At 42.4% G+C, this 23744-nt stretch overlaps 3 protein-coding genes across 3 annotated transcripts; all 3 read left to right on the top strand.

The window, feature by feature from the left end:
• The first annotated feature begins 3911 nt into the window (after nt 1-3911).
• Nucleotides 3912-4280, top strand: LOC132224415 (huntingtin-interacting protein M-like). Its single transcript, XM_059679613.1, has one exon. The coding sequence runs from the start codon at nt 3912-3914 to the stop codon at nt 4278-4280; it is 369 nt and encodes a 122-aa protein (XP_059535596.1).
• Nucleotides 4281-11157: 6877 nt separating this feature from the next.
• LOC132225036 (huntingtin-interacting protein M-like) lies at nt 11158-11526 on the top strand. The gene has a single exon (XM_059680243.1). The coding sequence runs from the start codon at nt 11158-11160 to the stop codon at nt 11524-11526; it is 369 nt and encodes a 122-aa protein (XP_059536226.1).
• A 6880-nt stretch (nt 11527-18406) lies between these two features.
• LOC132225035 (huntingtin-interacting protein M-like) lies at nt 18407-18775 on the top strand. The gene has a single exon (XM_059680242.1). The coding sequence runs from the start codon at nt 18407-18409 to the stop codon at nt 18773-18775; it is 369 nt and encodes a 122-aa protein (XP_059536225.1).
• Nucleotides 18776-23744: the final 4969 nt, after the last annotated feature.

Genomic DNA, 23744 nt, shown 5'->3' with positions numbered 1-23744 from the left:
GGATAAGGAAGAAGGAAGAGAATAAGATAAAAGAGAAAAAAGAAAAGAAGCATAGGGACCAAAAAAAGGAGTGCAAAAATGAAATTAGGAAAAAGGAGGGGGGGAAATAAAAGCGAGAAAAGAAAAGAAAAAAAGAGCGAAAAGAGAGAATGAAGTGGAGGAGGGGAAGAGACTTTTTATATGAGGAGAAGACTCCTATAGAACCGCCACTAATCCCAACAAATTCCAGCAACAGCTCCCTGGAGATGAATGCAAACTAGAAACAACCAATAATATAAAGATGAAAATAGAATGGAGAACACTAATCCCAAAATAAAATAAAGAGAAAATAAAGTGGCACTTTAAAAAATGGTAAAATGATAGCAGTAATAATACTGGTTAAAAATAAGAAGGTAGTAATTAAAAGGGTAAAATCAGGTGATGGAAAAAGAAGAAAAAAAAAGAAGAAAAAAAAAGAAGAAAAAAAAAAGAAAAAAAATGGGTTCTTAGTTAAAAGATGAAAAAAGAAAAAAAAATTGCAGTAGTGAAGGTCCTTCGGTTCTTCTATTCTTCAGTGTGGCTCACCTTAGACCTGCCAGGTATTCAGGAGAGTGTTGAGTTTCCCTACAATTCACTGTTCCTCTGTGTTGTAAACCACAGTCCTTATTTTAAAGCAGGTCGTATTTGTTTCCCAGACTGCCTTATTTTGTGTTTAGCAAAGAGTCAGTTTGTGGGTCAGCCTCTGGGTGGCAGTGTTCTGGGGTTGGCCTCTGAGGCTATAGGGCCTCTCTGTCCAGTGGAAGTTCACTGCCCAGAGCTGGCTGCGTAATAGTTACGGGCGCTATGTTGTTGCTGGGATTGAAAATCCCTCTATAGGCCAGACCCTGTTAATTCCCAGGGACTGATCAGGTTATTTTAATCCTTGATCTCCTACAGGGTGGAATCTGGGTGTGGCTGTGCTCCTTGCCTGGGGGCTGGGGGGAGGAGTCTCACTCTCCGGAGAGAATGGCTGCCCCAGTCCTGGGCTCAGGGGTGTCTCAGCACTCAATTCGCTGCCACCTCTCCCGGCTCCCCCTCTCTCCCCAGTCTCTCCCCAGATTCCACTCCTCTGCACACTCTCCCTCTCTTCAGCACAGGTGAGTGTCTGTATCCGAAATGTCCCATGAACAGGATTCAGTGAAAACAAACAAACAAATGCCGGCCACGGAAACAGGGAAGGCTTGGTTTCTGTAAGCTTCTTCTCTTACCAGGACTGCATGGTCTGGTCAGCTCTTCAGGCTGCCCCCTTTAGGCTCAGTCCTCTGTGATCACAGAACCCAGCTCTCAACTCCCCAGGCGGCGCCAGGAATCCCGCGGTTCTCCTTTCCCCCAGTCAGGGGCTGTGCCTGTCCCAAGGGACGCGGCTGTCTGCCACGCGGTCTCCCTCCAACTCTCTTGGCTCAGAGGTCTGGCAAACTTTCCTGCCCAAATCCCTGTGTTTTTTTTTGTTTTGTTTTGTTTTGTTTTGTTTTGTTTTTTTTTTTTTACCTTTCCAGGGGAGTTCTGCTCTTCCCGGCTGCAAATGGTCTCACCAGCTGAGCAATTTCGCCAATTCGGTGTGGGTGTTACTAGTTTCAGCTGCTCACTCCATTTGCTCCGGGACACGACCTGGGACGCGTCTGCCTATATCGCCGCCATCTTCTGTCTCTCTAATAAAGATTAATTTAAAAAAGGAAGTGAGGAGCACAGCTGAAAAGGCCTTTATTGTCTTAGAGCAGCGGTTCTCAACCTATGGGTCGCAAACCCTTTGGGGGTCGAACGACCCTTTCACAGGGGTCACCTTAGACCATCGGAAAACACATATAAAATTACATATTGTTTTTGTGATTAATCACTATGCTTTAATTATGTTCAATTTGTAACAATGAAAATACATCCTGCATATCAGATATTTACATTGTGATTCATAACAGTAGCAAAATTACAGTTGTGAAGTAGCAACGAAAATAATTTTATGGTTGGGGGTCATCACAACATGAGGAACTGTATTAAAGGGTCGCTGCATTAGGAAGGTTGAGAACCACTGTCTTAGAGAATACCTAATCATCAAAAACAGACTATTGATAAACATATGAATATCAGATGTTGTTGGTGAAGATTTAGAGGGAAAATATTGGAATCTGGAGGAGAGGAAATTCTTGTTATCTAGGGGCAGAAATCACAGGTGAATTGTAACAATGCACATGTAGCTGAGCAGGTTCCCAAGGAAAGTGTTGAAGGCATGACATTGCTTTTTCTTGCTATTTTAAAGAAAATACATAAATCGAGGGAAGAACTGGTAAGCAAAAAAGAACCAGTACATGAAGATACAAGAAATTCTCAGCCTATCCAGATTGTGAAAGACATTAAAATGAGAGGATTCACTGTCAGGAAAGTGTCCCATGGAGATAAAATCAAGGATGTAGCTAGTCATCCATGTGCTAGTACAGCTGAGGAATCAAAAGGTCAGAGTATTCAGAGGGCTCTTTGAAGCAATATAGGATATGAATCATGGATGTTCCCAGCTATCTTAGCAGAAGCAACAAATAGAGATGAGATTTTCCAAGAGGGATGTGGGAAGGAGCTTCTTGTCTAAGGACATGAATCCCCACGACATACATGGGAGACTACAGGATTTTTGCATATGTTAAATCAACAGAAACAATGTCATTTTTAACTGAAAGAATAGACCGAGGATGAAATGATAGAAGGTTGTGGTACTTCCAGGTGTTGACAAGCAGAAAATGGGCTGATAAACTACTCAACTGCAAACATGTGCTCAATTCAAAAGGAAAGATGATTCTGAGTGCAGAACATAGAGGGCAGAGCTGTGGAGCCAGGTGAATTCATGGGATCAGAAGGAAGAGCCTCACCTCAACAATGATCATTTCCAGGCCTTGAAGCTATGCAGGTTTGTGTGCTTCAATATTGAAGTTGCTTGGGTCAGAGACTCCTTTCTTCCTTCTACATTCTCTCTTTTGGAATAGACATATTTATGACTGTGATCAGCTATAAATAAATGAACCAAAAACAAAGCAGAAACACAATATTAGTAGAGAGGAAAATGAAAATGATAAAAAAAAAAAAACAAAACAAAAATAAACATCTCTTGGTGCTTTGGCTTCACCTAGGACAGCCAAGAAAAAGCACATCTGGGCTTCAAATGATTCTTAAAAATGAGGCTCAACAACATCTACCTGATTCTGACAGATGAATCTACTGAGCAACTCATTGTGACTTCCAAAATGATTAAAATATATTTTTCAAAAGGTGTAAAAAACCAAAACATTCATACAGATATAAAATGAACATGTGTTAAAAGATTCTATTTTCTCAATGAGGGAATGGCAAGGTGTTATAACTGGTTGAAAAGAGAAAACAAATTTAGATATGGGAATATTAATCAAGAACATTTCAATGAATGTATAAATGGATGTAAAACTGGTTTCCTGACATCATCACAGGGGGGCAATTTAATATCTGCTAAACAAGACAGTTTACATGTTTATCAGTAGCCTACAACCAATCAAAGGTTGTAAAGGACCTTAAAGACAATGTAAGGTTAGAATCAGATGGCATGGAATTGTGTCCTTAAGATGGGAAAAGTTTTCTATTGAAACACATTTATTTTTACAATGTTAAAGTCAAGCAGAAAATGACAGTTCCCTCAAAAGTCAGGGGCCAGTCGCTAGAGTTACAGGTCCCTGTAGGGGACATTTCTAGGCTGAGGTCTGATGAGGTCACAATGGACACCTATGACGACCCAAAGTCCAGGATGTCATAAAGGGCTCCCTGACCAATGAGGGGCTAGAGTGCAGAGATCTAAGACGCAGAGCTGAGCGGTGGTGTCTTCAAAGACCTAGTCCAGCTATACGTACAGTTAAGAAGGGCTGATCGGACTGAAATCAACAACCATGTCACAAAATCAAAGCCCTGCGAACTCCACCAAGACTCCAGGCCACGATTTAACCGCCGAGTTGCAGTCTCCTTTGACCTACGTGGATCGCCTTCTTCAAAACAATCAACAGAATCAAGATCAAGGTTCCGGCGCAAATGACTTGGTTATGGTCATGCTCGACTCCCTGACGGACTACATCGTGGAGATGGTGGGCATGGAGGTCAACAACCAACGTGCGCCAAGTGCTCCAAGTGCGCCAAGTGTGCCGAGTGCGCCTACTGCCGAGCCAGAGGCGGAGAGGGCAGCCAACAGCCATGAAGTGCCGCGCTACCGTGATGCAGCGTTCACTCTGTTCGACCCAAAGCGTGCATCTAGAAGAGGCTGAAAGCCTGCGTCCCCGAGCCTGGCAAGAGTCATTGGAGCAGCCCAAGCTAAATGTCGCCTAGCTCAGGAAGCCAGGTTCTGTTGTCAACTAATGTCATTAAAGGACTGAACAGCACCGCAATACTTCTGATTCCGCTGTTTCTGTCATTTGGTGGGAGAAGTAGCTGCGAGACATCCAGGAGATATCTCATGGAGAATTGGAAGGTAGAAGGTGTGGGCAGTGTGGGAATGGTAGAATCAGGGACTTAAGGGAGCAGTTTCTAATGGCGACGGTGCGCGGGGAGGGGCGCTGGTGGGAGTAACTGGCGGAGGTTGTTGGGGAAGAGAAGACTTTCGCAAGGGTTTTGAACAAGTCAAGGCTGGGGTCGGGGATGGCTCCCAGAATGATTGTGGTAACTGGGGTGGGCCTGAAGACCATGACTGAGGCGCCAAAGGATTTATTCCTAATTGGGAATGTCTAAACGTAGGAAGTGGTGGCAACGGGGGTGGCAGAGAGGGTAGCATAGCAGTTGGCATGAACTTCATGGGATTGGGGCTTTACAGGAGGACTGAGGAGTGGTGGGAAAAACAAAGAAACATATATAAAAGGAATTAGAGTCCGCTGATTTCATTTATTTATATACTGCCTCGTTACAAAAAAGGACTTGAGACAGGGATTATTAAGTAGTGCTTTAACTGCCATTACAATATATTATTTTGTCCTCTTTTGTGGATACTGCTACTTTAAACAGTAATATATAAAAGCTACTCTCTGGTCTAAGACTTAAAATTCAAGCAAGTCTTAATGTTTTTAATTTCTTCTTTGATCTCATTGGTAACCCAGTCAATATTTAATAGCATGCTATTCAGCTTCCAGGTGTTTGAGTATTTTGGGTTGTTTTTATTGTAGTTTATTTCTAGTATTATGCCATCGTGGTCTGCGAAGATGCTTTTTATGATTTCAATCTTCTTGAATTTGGGGATACTTTGCTTGTGACCCAATATGTGGTCTATTTTTGAAGATGTCCCATGAGCACCTGAGAAGAATGTATATTCTCTGGCTTTGGGGTGAAGTGTTCTGAAGATGTCAATTAAGTCCATCTGATCTAGTGAGTCATTTAGGATTGCTGTATCTTTGCTGATTGTTTGTCTATAGGACTTATCCAGTGCTGTCAATGGTGCATTAAAGTCCCCTACTATGATTGTATTGTTGTCGATCTCTCCTTTGATATCTTCCAGGAGTTTTTTTTTTTATGAATTTGGGTGCTCCTGCATTGGGTGCATATATGTTTACCAGGGTTATATCTTCTTGTTGTATTGATCCCCTTAGTATTATGAAGTGGCCTTCCTTATCTCTTGTTATGGCCTTCACTTTGAGGTCTATTTTGTCCGATATAAGTATTGCTACCCCAGCTTTCTTTTCCTTTTCATTTGCCTGAAAGATATTTTTCCATCCTTTCACTTTCAGTCCGTGTGAGTCCCTTCTAATGAGGTGGGTTTCTTGTAGACAGCAGATGTATGGGTCATGTTTTTTTATCCATTCAGCCACTCGATGTCTTTTGGTTGGAGCATTTAGTCCATTTACGTTTAAAGTTATTATTGAAAGGTACTTGTTTGTAGCCATTTCTTTTTTTGTGTGGCTGTTTTCTTTCTGAGCTTTTTATTTCTTCTTTTTACACCAGTCCCTTTAGCATTCCTTGCATTGCTGGCTTGGTGGTGATAAACTCCCTTAGCCTTTTTTTTTGTCTGTGAAGCTTCTTATTTCCCCTTCAAGTTTGAATGATAGCCTTGCTGGATAGAGTATTCTTGGATCCAGTCCTTTGCTTTGCATCACTTTGTAAATTTCTGTCCATTCTTTTCTGGCCTGATGTGTTTCTGTTGAGACATCATTTGACAATCTAATGGGCGATCTCTTGTATGTAACTTTCCGTCTCTCTCTTGCAGCCTGTAAGATTCTCTCTTTGTCCTGAACATTTGCCATGGTAATTATGATGTGTCTTGGTGTGGGTCTTTTCGGGTTCACCTTGTTTGGGACTCTCTGGGCTTGTGTGACTTTTTTCTTCCCCACCTCAGGGAAGTTTTCTGATATTATTTCTTCTAATAGGTTTTCTAATCCTTGTTCATCTTTCTGTTGTTCTGGTACCCCTATTATTCATATGTTGTTTCATTTCATGTTGTCCCAAAGCTCCCTTAGGCTCTCCTCCTGTCTTTTAATTTTTTTCTCCAATTGCAGTACATTTTGGGTGTGTTTTGCTTCCTTGTCTTCTAATTCACTAATTCGGTCCTCCGCTTCTCCTAGTCTACTGTTGATACTTTCAATGGAGTTTTTCATTGCAGCTATATCACTCTTCATTTCTTCTTGGGTCTTACTTAAGTTGTTGATTTTTTCATCTGTTTCTTCTAGCTTCTTCCATATGTTATCGATTTTTTCATCTGTTTCTTCTTGCTTCTTGCAGAGGTTGTTGATTTTTTCCTCTATCCTGTTTATGCACTCTAGGACCCTTATTCTGAATTCTTTATGTGTCATGTTGCATGCCTCTGTATTACTTAGCTGCTTTTCTGGAGAGTCCTCCTTCTCTTTCCTTTGGGGGTTTCTTTGTCTACCCATGTTTGATCTCACTGACATATCTAGACGTTGAGTCGTTCAGTGGTTGCTCCCTGGGTGGCAGTGACTCCTTGGTCTGTGGTTGCTCTTCGGGCGGTTGCGGTAGCAGCTGCTCTTCAGTTGGCAGCAGCTCCTCTGGTGGGTGCTGTTCACAGCTGCGGTGGCTCTTCTGGCTGGTGGGGTGAGGTTTCATGTACAGCTGCTGTTCCTCAGCAGAGGGTGTGGTGCTCAGGAGGTTACTGTTGCTTGGATCTGCTGCATTGATTTAAAGGCACAAAATACAACACAGAAGGCACCACATACCAGGCACTATACACAAAGATATTCACGATATTAATAACCCCAAATAAAGGTGACCACCCGAATAAAGAGAATTAGGGGATAAGGAAGAAGGAAGAGAATAAGATAAAAGAGAAAAAAGAAAAGAAGCATAGGGACCAAAAAAAGGAGTGCAAAAATGAAATTAGGAAAAAGGAGGGGGGGAAATAAAAGCGAGAAAAGAAAAGAAAAAAAAGAGCGAAAAGAGAGAATGAAGTGGAGGAGGGGAAGAGACTTTTTATATGAGGAGAAGACTCCTATAGAACCGCCACTAATCCCAACAAATTCCAGCAACAGCTCCCTGGAGATGAATGCAAACTAGAAACAACCAATAATATAAAGATGAAAATAGAATGGAGAACACTAATCCCAAAATAAAATAAAGAGAAAATAAAGTGGCACTTTAAAAAATGGTAAAATGGTAGCAGTAATAATACTGGTTAAAAATAAGAAGGTAGTAATTAAAAGGGTAAAATCAGGTGATGGAAAAAGAAGAAAAAAAAAGAAGAAAAAAAAGAAGAAAAAAAAAAGAAAAAAAATGGTTTCTTAGTTAAAAGATGAAAAAAGAAAAAAAAATTGCAGTAGTGAAGGTCCTTCGGTTCTTCTATTCTTCAGTGTGGCTCACCTTAGACCTGCCAGGTATTCAGGAGAGTGTTGAGTTTCCCTGCAATTCACTGTTCCTCTGTGTTGTAAACCACAGTCCTTATTTTAAAGCAGGTCGTATTTGTTTCCCAGACTGCCTTATTTTGTGTTTAGCAAAGAGTCAGTTTGTGGGTCAGCCTCTGGGTGGCAGTGTTCTGGGGTTGGCCTCTGAGGCTATAGGGCCTCTCTGTCCAGTGGAAGTTCACTGCCCAGAGCTGGCTGCGTAATAGTTACGGGCGCTATGTTGTTGCTGGGATTGAAAATCCCTCTATAGGCCAGACCCTGTTAATTCCCAGGGACTGATCAGGTTATTTTAATCCTTGATCTCCTACAGGGTGGAATCTGGGTGTGGCTGTGCTCCTTGCCTGGGGGCTGGGGGGAGGAGTCTCACTCTCCGGAGAGAATGGCTGCCCCAGTCCTGGGCTCAGGGGTGTCTCAGCACTCAATTCGCTGCCACCTCTCCCGGCTCCCCCTCTCTCCCCAGTCTCTCCCCAGATTCCACTCCTCTGCACACTCTCCCTCTCTTCAGCACAGGTGAGTGTCTGTATCCGAAATGTCCCATGAACAGGATTCAGTGAAAACAAACAAACAAATGCCGGCCACGGAAACAGGGAAGGCTTGGTTTCTGTAAGCTTCTTCTCTTACCAGGACTGCATGGTCTGGTCAGCTCTTCAGGCTGCCCCCTTTAGGCTCAGTCCTCTGTGATCACAGAACCCAGCTCTCAACTCCCCAGGCGGCGCCAGGAATCCCGCGGTTCTCCTTTCCCCCAGTCAGGGGCTGTGCCTGTCCCAAGGGACGCGGCTGTCTGCCACGCGGTCTCCCTCCAACTCTCTTGGCTCAGAGGTCTGGCAAACTTTCCTGCCCAAATCCCTGTGTTTTTTTTTGTTTTGTTTTGTTTTGTTTTGTTTTGTTTTTTTTTTTTTTTTTACCTTTCCAGGGGAGTTCTGCTCTTCCCGGCTGCAAATGGTCTCACCAGCTGAGCAATTTCGCCAATTCGGTGTGGGTGTTACTAGTTTCAGCTGCTCACTCCATTTGCTCCGGGACACGACCTGGGACGCGTCTGCCTATATCGCCGCCATCTTCTGTCTCTCTAATAAAGATTAATTTAAAAAAGGAAGTGAGGAGCACAGCTGAAAAGGCCTTTATTGTCTTAGAGCAGCGGTTCTCAACCTATGGGTCGCAAACCCTTTGGGGGTCGAACGACCCTTTCACAGGGGTCACCTTAGACCATTGGAAAACACATATAAAATTACATATTGTTTTTGTGATTAATCACTATGCTTTAATTATGTTCAATTTGTAACAATGAAAATACATCCTGCATATCAGATATTTACATTGTGATTCATAACAGTAGCAAAATTACAGTTGTGAAGTAGCAACGAAAATAATTTTATGGTTGGGGGTCATCACAACATGAGGAACTGTATTAAAGGGTCGCTGCATTAGGAAGGTTGAGAACCACTGTCTTAGAGAATACCTAATCATCAAAAACAGACTATTGATAAACATATGAATATCAGATGTTGTTGGTGAAGATTTAGAGGGAAAATATTGGAATCTGGAGGAGAGGAAATTCTTGTTATCTAGGGGCAGAAATCACAGGTGAATTGTAACAATGCACATGTAGCTGAGCAGGTTCCCAAGGAAAGTGTTGAAGGCATGACATTGCTTTTTCTTGCTATTTTAAAGAAAATACATAAATCGAGGGAAGAACTGGTAAGCAAAAAAGAACCAGTACATGAAGATACAAGAAATTCTCAGCCTATCCAGATTGTGAAAGACATTAAAATGAGAGGATTCACTGTCAGGAAAGTGTCCCATGGAGATAAAATCAAGGATGTAGCTAGTCATCCATGTGCTAGTACAGCTGAGGAATCAAAAGGTCAGAGTATTCAGAGGGCTCTTTGAAGCAATATAGGATATGAATCATGGATGTTCCCAGCTATCTTAGCAGAAGCAACAAATAGAGATGAGATTTTCCAAGAGGGATGTGGGAAGGAGCTTCTTGTCTAAGGACATGAATCCCCACGACATACATGGGAGACTACAGGATTTTTGCATATGTTAAATCAACAGAAACAATGTCATTTTTAACTGAAAGAATAGACCGAGGATGAAATGATAGAAGGTTGTGGTACTTCCAGGTGTTGACAAGCAGAAAATGGGCTGATAAACTACTCAACTGCAAACATGTGCTCAATTCAAAAGGAAAGATGATTCTGAGTGCAGAACATAGAGGGCAGAGCTGTGGAGCCAGGTGAATTCATGGGATCAGAAGGAAGAGCCTCACCTCAACAATGATCATTTCCAGGCCTTGAAGCTATGCAGGTTTGTGTGCTTCAATATTGAAGTTGCTTGGGTCAGAGACTCCTTTCTTCCTTCTACATTCTCTCTTTTGGAATAGACATATTTATGACTGTGATCAGCTATAAATAAATGAACCAAAAACAAAGCAGAAACACAATATTAGTAGAGAGGAAAATGAAAATGATAAAAAAAACAAAACAAAACAAAAATAAACATCTCTTGGTGCTTTGGCTTCACCTAGGACAGCCAAGAAAAAGCACATCTGGGCTTCAAATGATTCTTAAAAATGAGGCTCAACAACATCTACCTGATTCTGACAGATGAATCTACTGAGCAACTCATTGTGACTTCCAAAATGATTAAAATATATTTTTCAAAAGGTGTAAAAAACCAAAACATTCATACAGATATAAAATGAACATGTGTTAAAAGATTCTATTTTCTCAATGAGGGAATGGCAAGGTGTTATAACTGGTTGAAAAGAGAAAACAAATTTAGATATGGGAATATTAATCAAGAACATTTCAATGAATGTATAAATGGATGTAAAACTGGTTTCCTGACATCATCACAGGGGGGCAATTTAATATCTGCTAAACAAGACAGTTTACATGTTTATCAGTAGCCTACAACCAATCAAAGGTTGTAAAGGACCTTAAAGACAATGTAAGGTTAGAATCAGATGGCATGGAATTGTGTCCTTAAGATGGGAAAAGTTTTCTATTGAAACACATTTATTTTTACAATGTTAAAGTCAAGCAGAAAATGACAGTTCCCTCAAAAGTCAGGGGCCAGTCGCTAGAGTTACAGGTCCCTGTAGGGGACATTTCTAGGCTGAGGTCTGATGAGGTCACAATGGACACCTATGACGACCCAAAGTCCAGGATGTCATAAAGGGCTCCCTGACCAATGAGGGGCTAGAGTGCAGAGATCTAAGACGCAGAGCTGAGCGGTGGTGTCTTCAAAGACCTAGTCCAGCTATACGTACAGTTAAGAAGGGCTGATCGGACTGAAATCAACAACCATGTCACAAAATCAAAGCCCTGCGAACTCCACCAAGACTCCAGGCCACGATTTAACCGCCGAGTTGCAGTCTCCTTTGACCTACGTGGATCGCCTTCTTCAAAACAATCAACAGAATCAAGATCAAAGTTCCGGCGCAAATGACTTGGTTATGGTCATGCTCGACTCCCTGACGGACTACATCGTGGAGATGGTGGGCATGGAGGTCAACAACCAACGTGCGCCAAGTGCTCCAAGTGCGCCAAGTGTGCCGAGTGCGCCTACTGCCGAGCCAGAGGCGGAGAGGGCAGCCAACAGCCATGAAGTGCCGCGCTACCGTGATGCAGCGTTCACTCTGTTCGACCCAAAGCGTGCATCTAGAAGAGGCTGAAAGCCTGCGTCCCCGAGCCTGGCAAGAGTCATTGGAGCAGCCCAAGCTAAATGTCGCCTAGCTCAGGAAGCCAGGTTCTGTTGTCAACTAATGTCATTAAAGGACTGAACAGCACCGCAATACTTCTGATTCCGCTGTTTCTGTCATTTGGTGGGAGAAGTAGCTGCGAGACATCCAGGAGATATCTCATGGAGAATTGGAAGGTAGAAGGTGTGGGCAGTGTGGGAATGGTAGAATCAGGGACTTAAGGGAGCAGTTTCTAATGGCGACGGTGCGCGGGGAGGGGCGCTGGTGGGAGTAACTGGCGGAGGTTGTTGGGGAAGAGAAGACTTTCGCAAGGGTTTTGAACAAGTCAAGGCTGGGGTCGGGGATGGCTCCCAGAATGATTGTGGTAACTGGGGTGGGCCTGAAGACCATGACTGAGGCGCCAAAGGATTTATTCCTAATTGGGAATGTCTAAACGTAGGAAGTGGTGGCAACGGGGGTGGCAGAGAGGGTAGCATAGCAGTTGGCATGAACTTCATGGGATTGGGGCTTTACAGGAGGACTGAGGAGTGGTGGGAAAAACAAAGAAACATATATAAAAGGAATTAGAGTCCGCTGATTTCATTTATTTATATACTGCCTCGTTACAAAAAAGGACTTGAGACAGGGATTATTAAGTAGTGCTTTAACTGCCATTACAATATATTATTTTGTCCTCTTTTGTGGATACTGCTACTTTAAACAGTAATATATAAAAGCTACTCTCTGGTCTAAGACTTAAAATTCAAGCAAGTCTTAATGTTTTTAATTTCTTCTTTGATCTCATTGGTAACCCAGTCAATATTTAATAGCATGCTATTCAGCTTCCAGGTGTTTGAGTATTTTGGGTTGTTTTTATTGTAGTTTATTTCTAGTATTATGCCATCGTGGTCTGCGAAGATGCTTTTTATGATTTCAATCTTCTTGAATTTGGGGATACTTTGCTTGTGACCCAATATGTGGTCTATTTTTGAAGATGTCCCATGAGCACCTGAGAAGAATATATATTCTCTGGCTTTGGGGTGAAGTGTTCTGAAGATGTCAATTAAGTCCATCTGATCTAGTGAGTCATTTAGGATTGCTGTATCTTTGCTGATTGTTTGTCTATAGGACTTATCCAGTGCTGTCAATGGTGCATTAAAGTCCCCTACTATGATTGTATTGTTGTCGATCTCTCCTTTGATATCTTCCAGGAGTTTTTTTTTTTATGAATTTGGGTGCTCCTGCATTGGGTGCATATATGTTTACCAGGGTTATATCTTCTTGTTGTATTGATCCCCTTAGTATTATGAAGTGGCCTTCCTTATCTCTTGTTATGGCCTTCACTTTGAGGTCTATTTTGTCCGATATAAGTATTGCTACCCCAGCTTTCTTTTCCTTTTCATTTGCCTGAAAGATATTTTTCCATCCTTTCACTTTCAGTCCGTGTGAGTCCCTTCTAATGAGGTGGGTTTCTTGTAGACAGCAGATGTATGGGTCATGTTTTTTTATCCATTCAGCCACTCGATGTCTTTTGGTTGGAGCATTTAGTCCATTTACGTTTAAAGTTATTATTGAAAGGTACTTGTTTGTAGCCATTTCTTTTTTTGTGTGGCTGTTTTCTTTCTGAGCTTTTTATTTCTTCTTTTTACACCAGTCCCTTTAGCATTCCTTGCATTGCTGGCTTGGTGGTGATAAACTCCCTTAGCCTTTTTTTTTTTTGTCTGTGAAGCTTCTTATTTCCCCTTCAAGTTTGAATGATAGCCTTGCTGGATAGAGTATTCTTGGATCCAGTCCTTTGCTTTGCATCACTTTGTAAATTTCTGTCCATTCTTTTCTGGCCTGATGTGTTTCTGTTGAGACATCATTTGACAATCTAATGGGCGATCTCTTGTATGTAACTTTCCGTCTCTCTCTTGCAGCCTGTAAGATTCTCTCTTTGTCCTGAACATTTGCCATGGTAATTATGATGTGTCTTGGTGTGGGTCTTTTCGGGTTCACCTTGTTTGGGACTCTCTGGGCTTGTGTGACTTTTTTCTTCCCCACCTCAGGGAAGTTTTCTGATATTATTTCTTCTAATAGGTTTTCTAATCCTTGTTCATCTTTCTGTTGTTCTGGTACCCCTATTATTCATATGTTGTTTCATTTCATGTTGTCCCAAAGCTCCCTTAGGCTCTCCTCCTGTCTTTTAATTTTTTTCTCCAATTGCAGTACATTTTGGGTGTGTTTTGCTTCCTTGTCTTCTAATTCACTAATTCGGTCCTCCGCTTCTCCTAGTCTACTGTTGATACTTTCAATGGAGTTTTTCATTGCAGCTATATCACTCTTCATTTCTTCTTGGGTCTTACTTAAGTTGTTGATTTTTTCATCTGTTTCTTCTAGCTTCTTCCATATGTTATCGATTTTTTCATCTGTTTCTTCTTGCTTCTTGCAGAGGTTGTTGATTTTTTCCTCTATCCTGTTTATGCACTCTAGGACCCTTATTCTGAATTCTTTATGTGTCATGTTGCATGCCTCTGTATTACTTAGCTGCTTTTCTGGAGAGTCCTCCTTCTCTTTCCTTTGGGGGTTTCTTTGTCTACCCATGTTTGATCTCACTGACATATCTAGACGTTGAGTCGTTCAGTGGTTGCTCCCTGGGTGGCAGTGACTCCTTGGTCTGTGGTTGCTCTTCGGGCGGTTGCGGTAGCAGCTGCTCTTCAGTTGGCAGCAGCTCCTCTGGTGGGTGCTGTTCACAGCTGCGGTGGCTCTTCTGGCTGGTGGGGTGAGGTTTCATGTACAGCTGCTGTTCCTCAGCAGAGGGTGTGGTGCTCAGGAGGTTACTGTTGCTTGGATCTGCTGCATTGATTTAAAGGCACAAAATACAACACAGAAGGCACCACATACCAGGCACTATACACAAAGATATTCACGATATTAATAACCCCAAATAAAGGTGACCACCCGAATAAAGAGAATTAGGGGATAAGGAAGAAGGAAGAGAATAAGATAAAAGAGAAAAAAGAAAAGAAGCATAGGGACCAAAAAAAGGAGTGCAAAAATGAAATTAGGAAAAAGGAGGGGGGGAAATAAAAGCGAGAAAAGAAAAGAAAAAAAAGAGCGAAAAGAGAGAATGAAGTGGAGGAGGGGAAGAGACTTTTTATATGAGGAGAAGACTCCTATAGAACCGCCACTAATCCCAACAAATTCCAGCAACAGCTCCCTGGAGATGAATGCAAACTAGAAACAACCAATAATATAAAGATGAAAATAGAATGGAGAACACTAATCCCAAAATAAAATAAAGAGAAAATAAAGTGGCACTTTAAAAAATGGTAAAATGGTAGCAGTAATAATACTGGTTAAAAATAAGAAGGTAGTAATTAAAAGGGTAAAATCAGGTGATGGAAAAAGAAGAAAAAAAAAGAAGAAAAAAAAGAAGAAAAAAAAAAGAAAAAAAATGGTTTCTTAGTTAAAAGATGAAAAAAGAAAAAAAAATTGCAGTAGTGAAGGTCCTTCGGTTCTTCTATTCTTCAGTGTGGCTCACCTTAGACCTGCCAGGTATTCAGGAGAGTGTTGAGTTTCCCTGCAATTCACTGTTCCTCTGTGTTGTAAACCACAGTCCTTATTTTAAAGCAGGTCGTATTTGTTTCCCAGACTGCCTTATTTTGTGTTTAGCAAAGAGTCAGTTTGTGGGTCAGCCTCTGGGTGGCAGTGTTCTGGGGTTGGCCTCTGAGGCTATAGGGCCTCTCTGTCCAGTGGAAGTTCACTGCCCAGAGCTGGCTGCGTAATAGTTACGGGCGCTATGTTGTTGCTGGGATTGAAAATCCCTCTATAGGCCAGACCCTGTTAATTCCCAGGGACTGATCAGGTTATTTTAATCCTTGATCTCCTACAGGGTGGAATCTGGGTGTGGCTGTGCTCCTTGCCTGGGGGCTGGGGGGAGGAGTCTCACTCTCCGGAGAGAATGGCTGCCCCAGTCCTGGGCTCAGGGGTGTCTCAGCACTCAATTCGCTGCCACCTCTCCCGGCTCCCCCTCTCTCCCCAGTCTCTCCCCAGATTCCACTCCTCTGCACACTCTCCCTCTCTTCAGCACAGGTGAGTGTCTGTATCCGAAATGTCCCATGAACAGGATTCAGTGAAAACAAACAAACAAATGCCGGCCACGGAAACAGGGAAGGCTTGGTTTCTGTAAGCTTCTTCTCTTACCAGGACTGCATGGTCTGGTCAGCTCTTCAGGCTGCCCCCTTTAGGCTCAGTCCTCTGTGATCACAGAACCCAGCTCTCAACTCCCCAGGCGGCGCCAGGAATCCCGCGGTTCTCCTTTCCCCCAGTCAGGGGCTGTGCCTGTCCCAAGGGACGCGGCTGTCTGCCACGCGGTCTCCCTCCAACTCTCTTGGCTCAGAGGTCTGGCAAACTTTCCTGCCCAAATCCCTGTGTTTTTTTTTGTTTTGTTTTGTTTTGTTTTGTTTTGTTTTTTTTTTTTTTTTTACCTTTCCAGGGGAGTTCTGCTCTTCCCGGCTGCAAATGGTCTCACCAGCTGAGCAATTTCGCCAATTCGGTGTGGGTGTTACTAGTTTCAGCTGCTCACTCCATTTGCTCCGGGACACGACCTGGGACGCGTCTGCCTATATCGCCGCCATCTTCTGTCTCTCTAATAAAGATTAATTTAAAAAAGGAAGTGAGGAGCACAGCTGAAAAGGCCTTTATTGTCTTAGAGCAGCGGTTCTCAACCTATGGGTCGCAAACCCTTTGGGGGTCGAACGACCCTTTCACAGGGGTCACCTTAGACCATTGGAAAACACATATAAAATTACATATTGTTTTTGTGATTAATCACTATGCTTTAATTATGTTCAATTTGTAACAATGAAAATACATCCTGCATATCAGATATTTACATTGTGATTCATAACAGTAGCAAAATTACAGTTGTGAAGTAGCAACGAAAATAATTTTATGGTTGGGGGTCATCACAACATGAGGAACTGTATTAAAGGGTCGCTGCATTAGGAAGGTTGAGAACCACTGTCTTAGAGAATACCTAATCATCAAAAACAGACTATTGATAAACATATGAATATCAGATGTTGTTGGTGAAGATTTAGAGGGAAAATATTGGAATCTGGAGGAGAGGAAATTCTTGTTATCTAGGGGCAGAAATCACAGGTGAATTGTAACAATGCACATGTAGCTGAGCAGGTTCCCAAGGAAAGTGTTGAAGGCATGACATTGCTTTTTCTTGCTATTTTAAAGAAAATACATAAATCGAGGGAAGAACTGGTAAGCAAAAAAGAACCAGTACATGAAGATACAAGAAATTCTCAGCCTATCCAGATTGTGAAAGACATTAAAATGAGAGGATTCACTGTCAGGAAAGTGTCCCATGGAGATAAAATCAAGGATGTAGCTAGTCATCCATGTGCTAGTACAGCTGAGGAATCAAAAGGTCAGAGTATTCAGAGGGCTCTTTGAAGCAATATAGGATATGAATCATGGATGTTCCCAGCTATCTTAGCAGAAGCAACAAATAGAGATGAGATTTTCCAAGAGGGATGTGGGAAGGAGCTTCTTGTCTAAGGACATGAATCCCCACGACATACATGGGAGACTACAGGATTTTTGCATATGTTAAATCAACAGAAACAATGTCATTTTTAACTGAAAGAATAGACCGAGGATGAAATGATAGAAGGTTGTGGTACTTCCAGGTGTTGACAAGCAGAAAATGGGCTGATAAACTACTCAACTGCAAACATGTGCTCAATTCAAAAGGAAAGATGATTCTGAGTGCAGAACATAGAGGGCAGAGCTGTGGAGCCAGGTGAATTCATGGGATCAGAAGGAAGAGCCTCACCTCAACAATGATCATTTCCAGGCCTTGAAGCTATGCAGGTTTGTGTGCTTCAATATTGAAGTTGCTTGGGTCAGAGACTCCTTTCTTCCTTCTACATTCTCTCTTTTGGAATAGACATATTTATGACTGTGATCAGCTATAAATAAATGAACCAAAAACAAAGCAGAAACACAATATTAGTAGAGAGGAAAATGAAAATGATAAAAAAAACAAAACAAAACAAAAATAAACATCTCTTGGTGCTTTGGCTTCACCTAGGACAGCCAAGAAAAAGCACATCTGGGCTTCAAATGATTCTTAAAAATGAGGCTCAACAACATCTACCTGATTCTGACAGATGAATCTACTGAGCAACTCATTGTGACTTCCAAAATGATTAAAATATATTTTTCAAAAGGTGTAAAAAACCAAAACATTCATACAGATATAAAATGAACATGTGTTAAAAGATTCTATTTTCTCAATGAGGGAATGGCAAGGTGTTATAACTGGTTGAAAAGAGAAAACAAATTTAGATATGGGAATATTAATCAAGAACATTTCAATGAATGTATAAATGGATGTAAAACTGGTTTCCTGACATCATCACAGGGGGGCAATTTAATATCTGCTAAACAAGACAGTTTACATGTTTATCAGTAGCCTACAACCAATCAAAGGTTGTAAAGGACCTTAAAGACAATGTAAGGTTAGAATCAGATGGCATGGAATTGTGTCCTTAAGATGGGAAAAGTTTTCTATTGAAACACATTTATTTTTACAATGTTAAAGTCAAGCAGAAAATGACAGTTCCCTCAAAAGTCAGGGGCCAGTCGCTAGAGTTACAGGTCCCTGTAGGGGACATTTCTAGGCTGAGGTCTGATGAGGTCACAATGGACACCTATGACGACCCAAAGTCCAGGATGTCATAAAGGGCTCCCTGACCAATGAGGGGCTAGAGTGCAGAGATCTAAGACGCAGAGCTGAGCGGTGGTGTCTTCAAAGACCTAGTCCAGCTATACGTACAGTTAAGAAGGGCTGATCGGACTGAAATCAACAACCATGTCACAAAATCAAAGCCCTGCGAACTCCACCAAGACTCCAGGCCACGATTTAACCGCCGAGTTGCAGTCTCCTTTGACCTACGTGGATCGCCTTCTTCAAAACAATCAACAGAATCAAGATCAAAGTTCCGGCGCAAATGACTTGGTTATGGTCATGCTCGACTCCCTGACGGACTACATCGTGGAGATGGTGGGCATGGAGGTCAACAACCAACGTGCGCCAAGTGCTCCAAGTGCGCCAAGTGTGCCGAGTGCGCCTACTGCCGAGCCAGAGGCGGAGAGGGCAGCCAACAGCCATGAAGTGCCGCGCTACCGTGATGCAGCGTTCACTCTGTTCGACCCAAAGCGTGCATCTAGAAGAGGCTGAAAGCCTGCGTCCCCGAGCCTGGCAAGAGTCATTGGAGCAGCCCAAGCTAAATGTCGCCTAGCTCAGGAAGCCAGGTTCTGTTGTCAACTAATGTCATTAAAGGACTGAACAGCACCGCAATACTTCTGATTCCGCTGTTTCTGTCATTTGGTGGGAGAAGTAGCTGCGAGACATCCAGGAGATATCTCATGGAGAATTGGAAGGTAGAAGGTGTGGGCAGTGTGGGAATGGTAGAATCAGGGACTTAAGGGAGCAGTTTCTAATGGCGACGGTGCGCGGGGAGGGGCGCTGGTGGGAGTAACTGGCGGAGGTTGTTGGGGAAGAGAAGACTTTCGCAAGGGTTTTGAACAAGTCAAGGCTGGGGTCGGGGATGGCTCCCAGAATGATTGTGGTAACTGGGGTGGGCCTGAAGACCATGACTGAGGCGCCAAAGGATTTATTCCTAATTGGGAATGTCTAAACGTAGGAAGTGGTGGCAACGGGGGTGGCAGAGAGGGTAGCATAGCAGTTGGCATGAACTTCATGGGATTGGGGCTTTACAGGAGGACTGAGGAGTGGTGGGAAAAACAAAGAAACATATATAAAAGGAATTAGAGTCCGCTGATTTCATTTATTTATATACTGCCTCGTTACAAAAAAGGACTTGAGACAGGGATTATTAAGTAGTGCTTTAACTGCCATTACAATATATTATTTTGTCCTCTTTTGTGGATACTGCTACTTTAAACAGTAATATATAAAAGCTACTCTCTGGTCTAAGACTTAAAATTCAAGCAAGTCTTAATGTTTTTAATTTCTTCTTTGATCTCATTGGTAACCCAGTCAATATTTAATAGCATGCTATTCAGCTTCCAGGTGTTTGAGTATTTTGGGTTGTTTTTATTGTAGTTTATTTCTAGTATTATGCCATCGTGGTCTGCGAAGATGCTTTTTATGATTTCAATCTTCTTGAATTTGGGGATACTTTGCTTGTGACCCAATATGTGGTCTATTTTTGAAGATGTCCCATGAGCACCTGAGAAGAATGTATATTCTCTGGCTTTGGGGTGAAGTGTTCTGAAGATGTCAATTAAGTCCATCTGATCTAGTGAGTCATTTAGGATTGCTGTATCTTTGCTGATTGTTTGTCTATAGGACTTATCCAGTGCTGTCAATGGTGCATTAAAGTCCCCTACTATGATTGTATTGTTGTCGATCTCTCCTTTGATATCTTCCAGGAGTTTTTTTTTTATGAATTTGGGTGCTCCTGCATTGGGTGCATATATGTTTACCAGGGTTATATCTTCTTGTTGTATTGATCCCCTTAGTATTATGAAGTGGCCTTCCTTATCTCTTGTTATGGCCTTCACTTTGAGGTCTATTTTGTCCGATATAAGTATTGCTACCCCAGCTTTCTTTTCCTTTTCATTTGCCTGAAAGATATTTTTCCATCCTTTCACTTTCAGTCCATGTGAGTCCCTTCTAATGAGGTGGGTTTCTTGTAGACAGCAGATGTATGGGTCATGTTTTTTTATCCATTCAGCCACTCGATGTCTTTTGGTTGGAGCATTTAGTCCATTTACGTTTAAAGTTATTATTGAAAGGTACTTGTTTGTAGCCATTTCTTTTTTTGTGTGGCTGTTTTCTTTCTGAGCTTTTTATTTCTTCTTTTTACACCAGTCCCTTTAGCATTCCTTGCATTGCTGGCTTGGTGGTGATAAACTCCCTTAGCCTTTTTTTTTGTCTGTGAAGCTTCTTATTTCCCCTTCAAGTTTGAATGATAGCCTTGCTGGATAGAGTATTCTTGGATCCAGTCCTTTGCTTTGCATCACTTTGTAAATTTCTGTCCATTCTTTTCTGGCCTGATGTGTTTCTGTTGAGACATCATTTGACAATCTAATGGGCGATCTCTTGTATGTAACTTTCCGTCTCTCTCTTGCAGCCTGTAAGATTCTCTCTTTGTCCTGAACATTTGCCATGGTAATTATGATGTGTCTTGGTGTGGGTCTTTTCGGGTTCACCTTGTTTGGGACTCTCTGGGCTTGTGTGACTTTTTTCTTCCCCACCTCAGGGAAGTTTTCTGATATTATTTCTTCTAATAGGTTTTCTAATCCTTGTTCATCTTTCTGTTGTTCTGGTACCCCTATTATTCATATGTTGTTTCATTTCATGTTGTCCCAAAGCTCCCTTAGGCTCTCCTCCTGTCTTTTAATTTTTTTCTCCAATTGCAGTACATTTTGGGTGTGTTTTGCTTCCTTGTCTTCTAATTCACTAATTCGGTCCTCCGCTTCTCCTAGTCTACTGTTGATACTTTCAATGGAGTTTTTCATTGCAGCTATATCACTCTTCATTTCTTCTTGGGTCTTACTTAAGTTGTTGATTTTTTCATCTGTTTCTTCTAGCTTCTTCCATATGTTATCGATTTTTTCATCTGTTTCTTCTTGCTTCTTGCAGAGGTTGTTGATTTTTTCCTCTATCCTGTTTATGCACTCTAGGACCCTTATTCTGAATTCTTTATGTGTCATGTTGCATGCCTCTGTATTACTTAGCTGCTTTTCTGGAGAGTCCTCCTTCTCTTTCCTTTGGGGGTTTCTTTGTCTACCCATGTTTGATCTCACTGACATATCTAGACGTTGAGTCGTTCAGTGGTTGCTCCCTGGGTGGCAGTGACTCCTTGGTCTGTGGTTGCTCTTCGGGCGGTTGCGGTAGCAGCTGCTCTTCAGTTGGCAGCAGCTCCTCTGGTGGGTGCTGTTCACAGCTGCGGTGGCTCTTCTGGCTGGTGGGGTGAGGTTTCATGTACAGCTGCTGTTCCTCAGCAGAGGGTGTGGTGCTCAGGAGGTTACTGTTGCTTGGATCTGCTGCATTGATTTAAAGGCACAAAATACAACACAGAAGGCACCACATACCAGGCACTATACACAAAGATATTCACGATATTAATAACCCCAAATAAAGGTGACCACCCGAATAAAGAGAATTAGGGGATAAGGAAGAAGGAAGAGAATAAGATAAAAGAGAAAAAAGAAAAGAAGCATAGGGACCAAAAAAAGGAGTGCAAAAATGAAATTAGGAAAAAGGAGGGGGGGAAATAAAAGCGAGAAAAGAAAAGAAAAAAAAGAGCGAAAAGAGAGAATGAAGTGGAGGAGGGGAAGAGACTTTTTATATGAGGAGAAGACTCCTATAGAACCGCCACTAATCCCAACAAATTCCAGCAACAGCTCCCTGGAGATGAATGCAAACTAGAAACAACCAATAATATAAAGATGAAAATAGAATGGAGAACACTAATCCCAAAATAAAATAAAGAGAAAATAAAGTGGCACTTTAAAAAATGGTAAAATGGTAGCAGTAATAATACTGGTTAAAAATAAGAAGGTAGTAATTAAAAGGGTAAAATCAGGTGATGGAAAAAGAAGAAAAAAAAAGAAGAAAAAAAAGAAGAAAAAAAAAAGAAAAAAAATGGTTTCTTAGTTAAAAGATGAAAAAAGAAAAAAAAATTGCAGTAGTGAAGGTCCTTCGGTTCTTCTATTCTTCAGTGTGGCTCACCTTAGACCTGCCAGGTATTCAGGAGAGTGTTGAGTTTCCCTGCAATTCACTGTTCCTCTGTGTTGTAAACCACAGTCCTTATTTTAAAGCAGGTCGTATTTGTTTCCCAGACTGCCTTATTTTGTGTTTAGCAAAGAGTCAGTTTGTGGGTCAGCCTCTGGGTGGCAGTGTTCTGGGGTTGGCCTCTGAGGCTATAGGGCCTCTCTGTCCAGTGGAAGTTCACTGCCCAGAGCTGGCTGCGTAATAGTTACGGGCGCTATGTTGTTGCTGGGATTGAAAATCCCTCTATAGGCCAGACCCTGTTAATTCCCAGGGACTGATCAGGTTATTTTAATCCTTGATCTCCTACAGGGTGGAATCTGGGTGTGGCTGTGCTCCTTGCCTGGGGGCTGGGGGGAGGAGTCTCACTCTCCGGAGAGAATGGCTGCCCCAGTCCTGGGCTCAGGGGTGTCTCAGCACTCAATTCGCTGCCACCTCTCCCGGCTCCCCCTCTCTCCCCAGTCTCTCCCCAGATTCCACTCCTCTGCACACTCTCCCTCTCTTCAGCACAGGTGAGTGTCTGTATCCGAAATGTCCCATGAACAGGATTCAGTGAAAACAAACAAACAAATGCCGGCCACGGAAACAGGGAAGGCTTGGTTTCTGTAAGCTTCTTCTCTTACCAGGACTGCATGGTCTGGTCAGCTCTTCAGGCTGCCCCCTTTAGGCTCAGTCCTCTGTGATCACAGAACCCAGCTCTCAACTCCCCAGGCGGCGCCAGGAATCCCGCGGTTCTCCTTTCCCCCAGTCAGGGGCTGTGCCTGTCCCAAGGGACGCGGCTGTCTGCCACGCGGTCTCCCTCCAACTCTCTTGGCTCAGAGGTCTGGCAAACTTTCCTGCCCAAATCCCTGTGTTTTTTTTTTTTTTTTTTTTTTTTTTTTTTTTTTTTTTTTACCTTTCCAGTGGAGTTCTGCTCTTCCCGGCTGCAAATGGTCTCACCAGCTGAGCAATTTCGCCAATTCGGTGTGGGTGTTACTAGTTTCAGCTGCTCACTCCATTTGCTCCGGGACACGACCTGGGACGCGTCTGCCTATATCGCCGCCATCTTCTGTCTCTCTAATAAAGATTAATTTAAAAAAGGAAGTGAGGAGCACAGCTGAAAAGGCCTTTATTGTCTTAGAGCAGCGGTTCTCAACCTATGGGTCGCAAACCCTTTGGGGGTCGAACGACCCTTTCACAGGGGTCACCTTAGACCATCGGAAAACACATATAAAATTACATATTGTTTTTGTGATTAATCACTATGCTTTAATTATGTTCAATTTGTAACAATGAAAATACATCCTGCATATCAGATATTTACATTGTGATTCATAACAGTAGCAAAATTACAGTTGTGAAGTAGCAACGAAAATAATTTTATGGTTGGGGGTCATCACAACATGAGGAACTGTATTAAAGGGTC

The sequence above is a fragment of the Myotis daubentonii genome, chromosome X (genome assembly GCF_963259705.1).
Source record: "Myotis daubentonii chromosome X, mMyoDau2.1, whole genome shotgun sequence".
NCBI classification, from domain to species: domain Eukaryota; kingdom Metazoa; phylum Chordata; class Mammalia; order Chiroptera; family Vespertilionidae; genus Myotis; species Myotis daubentonii.
The sequence above is the reverse complement of the archived record's forward strand: the minus strand, read 5'-3'. Positions and strand labels throughout refer to the sequence as shown.